Genomic DNA, 11,684 nt, shown 5'->3' with positions numbered 1-11,684 from the left:
AGCAAAGCATTACAGACTTTCTAACACCCATGATCCTCTCACAACCAGGTCTAAGCCTTAAGGTGTTGTTTTACCATGACCTATAGGATGTGAAAGGGGGTGTCAAAGTAACCAGAGAAGAGAAACCCCCAGATGAGGACTTCTATTTTAAGTGCTATGCATTTGTGCTGTTCCACATTGCACGCAAACACATATTCTAGTGTAAATATAGCAGTTTTATGATTTTTCGTGATTCCTAATAATCAGCTGTCTAACACAACTATTTTATACAACTATTATAAATCTTGTCTTGATCCCCCGAACATTGTGTCGAAAACGTTGTTTTTGTTTTTTATTGCAACATTATGAATCCTGATCCTGTGCTAAGTGTGTCTTCTCGTTGTCAAGCTACAGTAACCTACATGATATAAGCAGGAGAAAATAACATTTGAAAGTCATAATTAAAAGAAGGTAAACCTGAACTCTGAAGGAAAGAGGGAAAGTGTACAGCTATAAGAGTTTCAAAGTTCAGTTTCCTGCTATGAACATTCCTTGAACACTTCCTGTTTCTTGGAGCTCAGTTTTTTTACTGCTTGTGCATTTATTTAGAATGTAATTTGTGTGTATAAACATGTCATATGCATTTTACATATATATATTTTTTGGGTTCTTTTAGCATTAGGGGGACATGTTTGTGGTAATATTTCAGCCACACAATCTGTGTAGATTTTCACAAAGTTCAAGAGATTGGTGTTGTTAAATTGCCACAAAGTGTAATATATATATATATGTAATTCCTCCTTCCACCAGGTGCTACCATGATGGCCTTTAGATCTACCACAAAGAGAATATGATTAATAAAAGTGAGTGATGAGTAGGGAACTGAATTAGGTTTTGTTTGATCTTCAAAATTTAGGATATTAGTGATTTGTGGTTCTCCAGTTTCCTCCCTCTTCCCAAAACAAATACACCAGTGAGTGGCTTGGGTTTTTGCCTCATGATCATGTTCCCAGGATAGACTCCAGTTCTACTGTAGGTTATACCAGGATACATAAATGAGTGAATGCATGAATAACAAAATATAAGATTTATGTGTCTTATCAGCATTTTTTATTATTTTTAAGAATGATTTAACACCTGACCAAAGTCTTCCAGTCTGGTTACGGAGTCTGGTTGTAGACCCAGCTTAAATAATTTTAAACATCTTTAATTTTATAATGATGGAGCCCACTGCAGCCCAGAAACAAATCCTGAATGATTTTGTACCATTTTACACCCTTAAACCTATACATTTTGATTTTGGTCCAACATGCACTGTGAACTGTGGAAATCCTAAAATGTATGCAAAAGTGGCAACTCAGTAGGTTGAAGCATTCAGAAGGTCATGAGATCAAATGCCACCATTTTTCACTACATAAATGATTTTAGTTTTGGATTTTTAATACATTTGCTAAACTGTGTGTGTGTGTGTGTGTGTGTGTGTGTGTGTGTGTGTGTGTGTGTGTGTGTGTGTGTGTGTGTGTGTGTGTGTGGGTGTAATACAAGTATGGATACACACATGACACACTAAAAGATCACACACTAAAAACTCTTCAAACATATTTGAATTTTATTGCAATCATGAGAATAATTTCTTTCATCATTGTATAAAAGCAAATAACAAAAATTACTTTTACAGATTGCAGAGGGAAAAAAACTTATTCTTGAAAAGGACCTGACTGTAGCAGTGGTGTCCAGGGATTAAATGAAAAAGGTAATGAAAAGAATAAATTGCTTTGTTGGCTAATTTACATCTTACCACTTTATCATATTTGTCTGATCCATAGTGGGGGTTTTCAAACAAGATAAAAACAAATCTCTAGATTGCATGTTTAGACTGTGTGGCTGATGCTGAGATGAGAAGAAGCAGTTGTGAAGCTGAAATCCAACAAAGAAACAGATCTGTTCATAATAAAAAATACAAAAAAAGAAGTTAAACCTTATAGAAATCAGAATTATACTACTTTCCATATTGATACTTTACCAATATCTGATAGTAAATACAGGAGTGTTGGTGGAGGAAAAAAAGCAAAAATATGGTGATCATATTAGTTTTTATTAATAAGTGAATAAGTGATCAGTACTTGACTTGTACACCCATATGGCTGATTGAACCTCCACAAATCTCGATAAGCAAATCCCCAAAATCTAGTGGAACATCATCTCAGAATATTGGAGGTTCTTATAACAGCAAATAGGGACTCAATGTGGAACGGACATATAAAAAAAAAAATGTCCATACAGTGTATACAGAAGGATCTTCATGTTAAAGATTTTTTACCCACACCAACTACTACATAACTGTTTCTGTAGCAATCAAAATGATTACAAGATCCGATAAAACCATCAGATTTGGTCATTTGCAATGTGGACTTTTAGCCTGAAGTTTTCAATTAAGAGCATGTGATTGAATTTAGGTGAAGAGGTCAGAGGTCTTAAGCTGGTCAGAGCTCACAAGTCCAAAGATGAGACTCAAACCATAGGATATGGTTGTGGTTTTATGTTAATAGGCTGTGATCATGTGTGAAATATGAACTTACTTCTACTTCCACACGTTCATCTGGCAGAATGAGATAACCTGAGAGAAACAACACAACACTCTTTATATTCCTGAACAATACTGGTGTTATTTTATTCAAATATTTTTCAGTCAAATTCAGAGATCAGTCATACTCTTCTTCAGTTCAGTGAGCGGAACAGGGCATTGTACACGCCTGTATCTGGGAATATAACATCTGGGTTTTATAACACAAAACAATGAGCATTTTGGCGCCCTCTGCTGCCTTTAATGTGAACTGCAACGGCGACGCAAAATTCAATTCAATTCAATTCAATTTTTTTATCGCTTTCCACAGTGGACGTGGTCTCAAAGCAGCTTTACGGAATGTAAGAATTATAGAACAAAATTAACTTATATTTAAATGTATGTGAATTTATCATCCCTGATGAGCAAGCAAAACTCCCTTAGATGGTATGAGTTCGAAACCTTTAGAGGACCCATACTTAAAACGGGAACCCATCCTCATCTAGGTGACACCAATAGTGTGACCATAAATCATTTAAACAAAAAAACCAAAAAAAAAAAAAAAAAAACGCAAGTGACAAATATGAGCAGAGTGTGTGATTATGAGTAATGCTCTTTCTACAGTCTTATACAGTCAGTTGGAGTAGTGGAACCAGAAGCTCCTGAACAACTGTAAAAACTAGTTCTTCTCCTTCACCCTAATGAATCCATTTCTTTAAAACCAGTCAGAACCTTGGTGTCTGTAAAACAAGGCCAAAGTAACACTGACCCCAGCACAAGATTAAAAAGATAAAGTATTGTCTAGGTTCTCTCTTTTTGTTCTCAATTCAACTCCTACTTGCTCTGACTTATCCTACATAAATCTCATTTGCCCAGTCACTTTCTCGCACACACTTCACACTCATTCACAGCTCACCCCACAGGTGTGAGCAGTTTGTAGATCTTGGCAGCTGTAACTTGGCCCCAAGGTGCAGGGGTCACCAACATCTCCCTGCTCCATCCTCCTCTTCACACAAAGATCAACTCTCTGAATAGAATAAAAAAGAATAACCTTTATTTGTCACAGCACAGTGAAACTCTTTCTTCATATGATATAGCACAGAGGGTTAAGGGCCTTGCTCAAGGGCCCAAGAGTGTCAGCTTGGCGATCCCCCGACCTTCTGATCAGTAACCCAGAGCCTTAACCACTGAGCTCTATTTTGTATATCCCTGGAAGCGGGGGGTCAGAGAACAGAACACACACACCACACAAACACAACACAGCAATGGAACAGACATACTCAACATTCTGGTTATGTGTGTACAATAAAGTCCAAAACAGGAACTTTAAATAATGAAAAATTATTTGTAATTGTTGTGTTAATGTTTGTGACACTCTCACTAAGAGTAGCACCAGTGCTAATGTGGCTCATAAAGCCATTACAGAAATCAAACAGTTGTCTCTACATCTGTGCTGTTAATATTCTGTACCTCACACACATCCAGAGCCACTGCCTCTTTACCCAGAATCCACCGGAGCTGCTCACCGTAGCGCTGAGTAAAACTCTCACACTGTGGAATGACAAACAATCAACCAGTGGTGTAAAGTATTTGAGTAAATGTACTTCAATACTGTAATTATCAAAGATTTGAGTCATTTTTACTCTCTACTCAACTACATTTATGATTCAACAGATGGTACTTTTTACTCCATTATATTTTCATTGACAATCACTGTTACCAATGACGTTCTGCAGCACTGTTGAAGATGTTATCAACACTCCGCCACCCACATCTGCTGCCTGTGAGCGACTTTTTAACACTGCTGGCCTCATTTTCAGTCCAAAAAGAGCTCAAATAAATTCCAACAACTTTAAGAAGCAGCTTTTGTTAAAGTTGAATGAAAATATCACCCCCTCTGGGACTGAGCTGTGCCTCAAATCACAATCAGCTCTGAATCTTTGGTTTTACTTTAAAATTATTGAATTTTATTTGTCCATTAAATACTAATGGCTCTTCTACTTTGTGACATCATTTTATTTGTTAATTGAAAGATTGTTTTACTACATTGTCTTTTATTTTTAATGGACTTGTTTGATCTTTGTTTAATTCTGGCATGTTGAAGAGGCTGTTGTGGTGATTTTGGTTAATGCAGTGTTGAAGTGTACAATCTGATTTGTATTTTTAGGAAATAAAACCTCACAAATCAGCTGTTTTTGGCTTTTCACTAACACGTGTCTTGGTGTTGAGGACTGGTGCATCTTTGAGCTTACGTTTAATATGAGCCAAATACTCAAGTACTGTTTAAATCAGATACTCGAAGACTTTCGAAGTCATATTGGAATTGGTGACTTTTTACCAGTAAGGGAGAAAGTTTTGCAGTAAGGGATCTATACTTTAATTGACGTATGATATTTAGGTCCTCTTTACACCTGTGCAAATAACAGATACAACTAAGCAGGACATTTGCAGGTCTGGAGATGTTTATAAATTTAACTCAAAAAAAGAAAAAAAATATGTGTAAAGAAGAGGTCAGAAACAGTTTAAGCAGCTGGTACTGTTTATCCCTATTTTATTCCAAGTTTGGTCTCTTGCTGTTTCCCAGCCGGCTCTCACTTTTATACAGCAACTATAGTAACCAAGAATAATACAAGAGCTACCGAAAACAAACCAAATTTGTTCAGACTTTTCCACCCTGCCTCAAGTTTTATATGAAGACTGAGTTAATGAAGACAGTGAAGAGGTCAGAATAAATAAAATAAGACTTTAACCTTGGGGAGGACGCCAGGATGAGACTGGCACACGGAGCTCATGAAGGATGTAACCTGAGACTGAGTGGCATTGGAGCCCAATCGAAGACGAGACAGGATGACCAGAGTCTGACATGAGTCACAGTCCGAAAGAGGAGACGCAACTGAGAAGAAAGAGAGAGAGAGAGAGAGAGAGAGAGAGAGAGAGAGAGAGATTTGTATGTCAGTAATCAAGACAAATGACAAAGAATCAAAGAAGAGAGACATAAAGACAGATTGGAAAGGAATGAAAAAAGATGAATGAAAACAGAGAAAGAGACAGACAAATGGTTGTTACCGAGTGGAAGTGAGCTCTGACAGAGGCGTAGCACAGAGCAGATGGAGTTGGGCGATTTTGCGTTCAGGAGAACCTCAAACAGCTTCTTCAATGATCTCTGAACCAGTCGTGAGCACTGACCGCTTAGGACCATGGGAAGAACAGAGCATGCTTCATCCAGCACACTGATCAAAACACTCTAACATAGACATAGCACAACAATGTGATTTTTATACATTTAATTGTTATGTTACATGTTTATACACATGCATAACATGTTTCTGGACATAATTCTCAATGCAAATAATGTGTGTGTGTGTGTGTGTGTGTGTGTGTGTGTGTGTGTGTGTGTGTGTGTGTGTGTGTGTGTGTGTGTGTGTGTTCCTCTCACCTCTGTCTCTGTTGTGGGTAGGAGACAGTTCAGCACATTCAAAGCATATGTGCAAGTATTGCACGGGAACGAGGCCTCCAGCTGTGTGTGTGTGTGTGTGTGTGTGTGTGTGTGTGTGTGTGTGTGTGTGTGTGTGTGTGTGTGTGCAACGAAAGAAACATTATTCACAGGGTAAGCAAGTAAAGCAAGTGAATCAAAAAAATTCTTAGAGCTTCAGCCGACAATCCTGCATCCACTAGATGGCGTCAAACACTAAGTATTAACTGAGCATACTGAATGAATCTCATTAATCTCACCTGTCTGTAGTTATCACCCAGCATGCACCTTGATTTAATTTGATCAGATCGACTATGCAAGTGACTTTAAAGGTGTACAATTACATGCTAAAGTCTGTCTTCAATGATTTAATAATTTACTAGGTTAGGTTGTATAGTTTAAACACACTTCCAGATAGTGCCCTTGAGGTGAACTTTGATTTCAATCCAGGTATCTGATGTGTTTACCATGACAGAAGGGGGTGTTACGGTCTTCTGTACGTAATTCATCAAAATGTCCTCCATCTGCAGCTTGAACTCGCCTTCACATAGGTTTAGATAAGTGCACATTTGTCCAGGGTTCTACAGATAGACAGAGATCAAATGGAAACATAGCCTTTATTATTATTTTATTATTTTTAATTTCACAATGCTGGTGTCCTGGAACAAATTTGTGGTCCCAGAATCAGTATGCTGAAGTTTCATCGCATGTTTCAAAATTGGTACCTTGACAATGTCTATTGTCAATGCAACCAACTCACCATCAGTCCGACGAGGAAGGTGAGAACAAGAGGAAGGTCTTTGTCCATTTCACTGTGACACTGGTCTTTAATCTGCTCAGGCAGCAAGTCACACACCCCTTCCAGAGTGCCCTTCAGCCTCGTCTGACAGAAACAAAACACACGATTCACAGATTTCGGATTAAATATTGATGAAAGGCAAAATGGTTCTGCTCAAGCACCATGTACCTGATCGTTAATGGCATTTTTCTGTCAATTTCTTGATTTATTTTGTGTCAGAGAGAATAAATTATATAAATAGAGAAAGATCAATCATCAGGCAATATGTATTTAATGAATAATCATTTTCTTTTTGTTTCTGACCTCTTCTTAACCTCGCTAGAGTCATGCAAGCAAACACCAAAAAATCACGTTCATGCACGTTCATGTCTTTATCCCACTGTTGTAGGCATGTGCCAATATTACCCTTTCATCACCTTACTTCTATCATAGATATTCCTTTAAAAATATGACCACATTCACCTTTCCTTGACTGTATTATGCAACATTCAGATTTATTTTTTTGTCTTTTTCTATTCTTTAGGACCCTGTGAAAACATCTGTCACTGTAGGTCTCCTTCCATAAATGGAACTTTGGATAATAGATATTTTTCAATATTGATGAATGTTCATGACCATAATATCATGTCTGATCAATATCGTGATCTTATATTGGCCTACACTGTCCACATGATCAGATCAGTTTTGTGGCTTAATTTGGATGAATAAAATAAAATTCTCACCTGAACCTGATTCTGTGGAGTGAAAGTAAAAAAGTGTTTATAGACCTTGAGACCATCTTATATTCCCCATGCACATTTGATCATGTCTAACAAATGCTGATACTGAATTTAGTTACAAGAAACAAGCGAATAATCAATCAAAGCATTTTGATGCATACAAATGAACGTCGACATAAATATTAGCCAAAACTAAAAATTAAATTGCTTGTCAAAGTCACAAAGAACAGCATTTATAGTATACATAGGGGTAGGTCCATAAATATTTAAACAGTGACACAAATTGTTTCACTGTTCATGTAAAGCAGATTTACATGAACACACAAATGATTTACTGTGGCACAATTTGTGTCACGGTTCAAATTATATGGACCTACCCCTATGTATACTATAAATGCTGTTCACCTGAAAGAGTCGACTCATTTGAATCATTGCATTGACGTAGATGTATTCAGTGTTGTTACCCTTCTAAAGTAGTTCAACCAAAACATTTTCGAAGAAACGTGTTTCCTTTCAACCTCAGAGATGTTCAGAGTGAAACAGTTAAAAACCCCATAATGACTGGAACTATAATGAATGGACATTCGGTGTCACCCAGATAAGAATGGGTTCCCTTTGAGTCTGGAGCCTTTCTAGATTTCTTCTTAAAGAGTGCCACTGTTATTCAATACAGGTATAAACTAATAGGGACTAATTAATGACGCTATAATTTACATTTGTAATCTTTTGAATTCTGTAAAGCTGCTTCAGGACAATGTCCACTTTTAGAATCACTGTACAAAACCATTTTTAATTTGTTGAAACAAATGTGTGTCAGGAGAAATTGTATTAATTTCAAAAGACTGCTTCACTAGCTGAAGACTAGCTAAACACTTCTGCATTTAAGCCCCCATAACTGAGCAGTACACCCCAACAATGATGGAACATTTAGTGCTACCCAAATGAGAATGGTTCCTCTTAAGGTTCCTTCCTCATGCCATCTCAGGGAGTTTTGCCGTGCCACCTCAAGCGACTGGTTTGCTCATTAGAGATAAAATTATAAGGAACAAACTTAAAGGCACTAAACTTATACATTAGAACTTCAATAGAATTCAATAGAATTCAATAGATTCAATCAAATCTATATAAAGTTGATGTTTTGTTAGTTAGAAGGTAGCGGATGGTTCATGAAATACAAACCATCAGATCTAAAACATTTAAATGGGCATTGATAAAATGGAAAATGTAAAGAATTTAGCAAATAATATAATAAATATGGTTTAGACACCAGAAATAAATAATAATTCCTACCTGGAAATCTTCATCTGATAGCAAGTGCTTCAGAAGCTCTATGATATGAATACAGTCTTGGCAGGCTTCGTCATTCTGAAATCGGTTAACATATTAGTCATTGCCATCGAGGAAATCATTCTATCTATTAAAGTCAACTAAGTGCCAGAATTTTGCATTATTTAACCAAATAAATCAAAATAATTGCCATTATTTATTTGAACAAGTCATTCGCTGATCACTGGTGGGAAACTATGTTCAGGATTATTTTAATTATTATAGATGTTTTGTGGGTTATTTTTTTTTAAATCTAAGAATAAATTACGAGCCTGAAAAGCTAAAGCAGAAGTGAGATGAGTGTATATCTTTAAAAAAATGTGTTATGGTTGGTGTATTTGTGGTGCAGCTGTGAGGAGTTGGAGGATCTGAAAGCTGTGATCACCTAGTGTAAAAGAAGACCACCCTGAACAAACTGAACTGAACAAAGGACAAATTTCTGAGTTTGGATCATAACATTAACATCAGGGTTAAGAGGAACAGTTCCACTTTCCCTAAAGGTAGTCATGTTTCATGTCGGAAATTTGCATCTTTAGCTAATATAGCTAACCCAATGAATTTGACTAAGGTTGGAAGTGGGACATATTTACAATTGAACCTTTTTTTTTTAGCAACATATCTAACCAACTAACTCTCAAAACGCTGATCCGTGTAGTCTGTATTATGGATTAAATAAGACAATGAGAACTGCATGAGACAATGACATGCAGTTTAGCATCCAACCAGTAGAGCAAAAAGCAAATAAATGAAATGAAATATTACGATTATAGTGCAATAATTGATATAACACTGTAAAAGTAAACAGAAGGAATGGCAGTGCAAATTAGACTACATGAAATTAATAAGAATTATGAAGCAGTAGGAGATATACTTATACTCATATATATACAGGTTAACATAAGTTCTGCTTTGTATACTGTTCATGCTGTTAGCGGCCATATTGACTTTATGTCTCTTGCTGAAATTTGAGTTGAGCTGAACATCCTGAATAGGAATTTTGAGCTGAGGGTGTATTTTATTTGTTTTTATCCTGGTTGGAGATTGGGACTAGTTGAATGCAGCAATAGTTAAGGTTAGAGATTTTAACATAATGCAACGGATTTTTTGGTTTCCAGTAAAGTTTTAAATCAGAAATCCTACAAAATTTTATATTTTTTGTTAATTAATGTCTGCAGTGTGTATGTGATTGTGAGTTATTCTGTAAAGCTGTTTTACCTTTATGTTATTCATCTCATTCAGAACCACTGTTTCTGCACCAAGTATCCTCGCATTGGCTGTAAAAAACAAATTGCAATCTAAAAATGGCTGATTTATCACATTGAACTATTAGTGAAATTATGAGGCAGTGGATTACATTGCCACCCTCACAGCTCCAAGGTTTATGGTTCGATTCTAAACTTAGGATGCAATGGAGTTTTGCATGTTCAAATGTTTGTATGGGTCTCCTCAGGGGTTTGCTAGTTTCTACTCATCATGCAAAAATACATGTGTGAGTGTGTGCTCTGCCATGGGCTGACATCTCACCAGGATATCACAATAAAGCTGTTACTTACAGGAGAACAAAAACTCTGGTATTAGTAGGAAGTAAGAGATGAATGTTGGACAAAAGTGCATCTGCTGGTACATGTTTGTGTGTGTATGTGTGTGTTTGTGCACATGTATTTTAAGAAGGAAAAGTCACAAACAATTTACGATACACGTCTCCTACATCATTTGGAATGTCTGTAAAAGTAACCAAAAAAAACATAATATAGATGTCAAAAAGAAGAAACTACTAATAATGTTATATAAAAAAGAAAAATATCCATAATGTGATATATCCATCATGTGGATAATTTTTTTTAATAAATATGTAAAAATGCCAAATATAATATAACACAATATAATATAATATAATATAATATAATATAATATAATGTAATATAATTTATATGCTGATTTATTTTCATCTGTAATACAGTAATAAATCACTGGTCAAATAATTTAATAAAAAATAAAAATTTAAAAAAACTTTTCTTTGAACAAAATTTTATTCTTTGTAATAAATTATGGTTTAGCTGAATTTTAAACTTATGGTGGATTATGTTTAAATCTACAACACCTTATTATACATGCTTATTTAAATATACAAATAGAAACACTGGTTTTAAGGATTTTAAGGATGTTTTTTTCTCAACGGCCATAATGACAGGCAACAATAAAAGAATACATTTAGCAGTTCAGACTTACCGATGCCAAAGATTGAAAGGAATAAAAGCAACAGGATGCTGGGAACGGCCATGTCTCTCTTCAGTCTGATCTTTGGTTTTCAGAGAAGTTCTCCACTGCACTCTGCTTTGGCTCACTATATATATATATATATATATATATATATATATACATATGGTTTCTCAAAACAGGAACTAACATTCTGAATCACTTTTCATGAGCATTTTGATGTGCTTAGCCAAAACCACAAAGCCAGCCTTAGTTGATAAGGTGCTTGTTCATGCTTTGTTCAGAAGCTGTATCCAAGTCACGGCCGAAACTCTTGGAGAAAGAAAACGAAGCAACTCAAGATTTCATAAATGTAAAAAAAAAGTTTCAGGGTCTCAGGGTCAGATTTGTTGATTTTTTTCCCTTTAGATTATTTCAACACTGATTTATAATGTATAAAAACCCTGATAGCATGATAAGGAACAAAAGATCATATCAAAAATATCAGCTCTGCTTTTTGATGGTTTTTTTTTATTAATCTGATATGTACTTAAACAAGTGCATGCAAGGACACGTCTACACTATTCTTTGAATTAAACACGACGATCAAATGAAACGAACACTGTATAT

The 11,684-nt window shown here is 35.7% G+C and overlaps 1 protein-coding gene across 2 annotated transcripts; it reads right to left on the bottom strand.

The window, feature by feature from the left end:
- Nucleotides 1-1,570: 1,570 nt before the first annotated feature.
- On the bottom strand, nt 1,571-11,208 carry sftpba (surfactant protein Ba). 2 transcript variants are annotated; one of them, XM_083568819.1, is made up of 12 exons: nt 11,088-11,208; nt 10,074-10,132; nt 8,823-8,897; nt 6,775-6,897; nt 6,482-6,595; nt 5,979-6,059; nt 5,609-5,786; nt 5,293-5,435; nt 4,013-4,093; nt 3,459-3,569; nt 2,559-2,596; nt 1,571-1,920 (listed from the first exon to the last, which is right to left on the bottom strand). In XM_083568819.1, the coding sequence occupies exons 1-11, from the start codon at nt 11,137-11,139 to the stop codon at nt 2,561-2,563; spliced, it is 1,053 nt and encodes a 350-aa protein (XP_083424945.1). In that variant the 5' UTR covers nt 11,140-11,208; the 3' UTR covers nt 1,571-1,920; nt 2,559-2,560. The 2 variants fall into 2 exon arrangements, with proteins under 2 accessions (XP_083424945.1, XP_083424944.1); XM_083568818.1 differs by having other exon boundaries at nt 1,747-1,920; nt 3,459-3,548; nt 3,989-4,093.
- Between the last annotated feature and the right edge of the window lie 476 nt (nt 11,209-11,684).

This window comes from Silurus aristotelis (genome assembly GCF_946808225.1).
Source record: "Silurus aristotelis genome assembly, chromosome: 18".
Taxonomy (NCBI): domain Eukaryota; kingdom Metazoa; phylum Chordata; class Actinopteri; order Siluriformes; family Siluridae; genus Silurus; species Silurus aristotelis.
The sequence above is the reverse complement of the archived record's forward strand: the minus strand, read 5'-3'. Positions and strand labels throughout refer to the sequence as shown.